The sequence below is a fragment of the Chinchilla lanigera genome, unplaced genomic scaffold, assembly GCF_000276665.1.
Source record: "Chinchilla lanigera isolate Chin_1 unplaced genomic scaffold, ChiLan1.0 scaffold02302, whole genome shotgun sequence".
Lineage (NCBI taxonomy): Eukaryota > Metazoa > Chordata > Mammalia > Rodentia > Chinchillidae > Chinchilla > Chinchilla lanigera.
In genome coordinates, this window is record NW_004957703.1 from 1 (window position 1) to 1314 (window position 1314).

Genomic DNA, 1314 nt, shown 5'->3' on the forward strand with positions numbered 1-1314 from the left:
CTCACGGCCAGGCCGAACTTCACAGCGAGACCCTGTCTCAAAAAAAAAGGCAAAGAAGAAAAAAGTAGCTGCCTGGCAAGTGCGAGGTCGTGAGTTCGATTCCCAGTACCGGGAAAAAAAAAAAAAAAGTATGATTTATCATGAGATGGTAAGTAGATGACCATGAAAAGAAGACAAGGAAACTGTGCTTACCATTTTAGATTTTTACGCTCTGGGTTAACCTGAGCCTCATTATGAAAAGCCCTTAACTTTGCAACCAGATCTGTAGAGTCCTGGGCAGCGTTCACCGCCAGTGTGTTGGGAATGACGAGAAGAGATCTTGCAAACTCCGCAATAGCAAGCTGTTCCCGAGACCCCTAAGGAGAAAGACAGTTTGGTGTCTCTTTACAAAACCAAAGAAAAATGGTTAAAACTCACAGCAGCAGCAGCTAAGGCCTCAGACAAGGTACACTGATGAAAGCGCAGGATGACCTCCCAGATCCTCGGAAATAAGTCATTCTTACCATGCTGGTGGCGTAGTTCTCAAGGTATATGGAAAGGGCGGCTTCCACTGCACCCCCACCGGGAACCACAGATTTTGACTCCAAAACTCTCTTCACCACGCAAAGTGCGTCATGTAGAGAGCGCTCCATCTCGTCACACATGAAATCATTGGCCCCACGTAGGATAATCGATGCAGATGTGCGAGCCTTCGTACTAGAGAGAGCAAAAAAGCGAAAATTCTTGCAGTCATTCATTGCAAGGGCCCCTGCTTGAATTCCAGTTACAGAGGACACTGACATACTCCACCAAACAGTGTCCAGACCATGCAGAAGAGATGACGTAGTTACTCCATCTCAATTTACAATGGCCCATCAGTATTGTATCCCATGCGTATAACTGCTCGTGTCACTGGGAGACGACAGCAGCAAATAAATGGGAAGGAAATGTATTTGCCCTTGACAACAAAACCTGCACTGCTTCAGGATTCAAAAGACGCTCTTACTTTTTGATTAAGATCAGTTCATCGTCACAGATTCTCTCCTGTACCACCTCTTCTGCTTGTCCCAACATTGTAGCTTCAAAAGTTTCTTCTCCTTCCAAATTGGCCAGTGTTGACAGAACAGTCGCTATTCACAGAGTTACACATCAGTAAACAGACTCATAATGCTTCTTTGTTAATTCTGTTTAGTTTTTTGAGACTGCATCTTGCTGTTTAATTCAGGCTGTCCTTAAACTCACCTTGTAGCCCAGGCTCGCTTCACACTAATGGTAAATGGTATCTTCCTCCTCAGCCTCCCGAGTGCTGGGATTGCAAGCGTGCACTACTATGCT

The 1314-nt window shown here is 45.4% G+C and overlaps 1 protein-coding gene across 1 annotated transcript; it reads right to left on the reverse strand.

Moving 5' to 3' along the window:
• Positions 1 to 192: 192 nt before the first annotated feature.
• On the reverse strand, positions 193 to 1109 carry LOC102010539 (T-complex protein 1 subunit alpha-like; the record flags this gene model as incomplete). The annotated part of the gene is given in 3 exon segments (XM_005415234.2): positions 193 to 356; positions 504 to 696; positions 986 to 1109. Coding segments are annotated over 3 exon segments (481 nt in total), but the record flags the coding sequence as incomplete, so codon positions are not given.
• Positions 1110 to 1314: the final 205 nt, after the last annotated feature.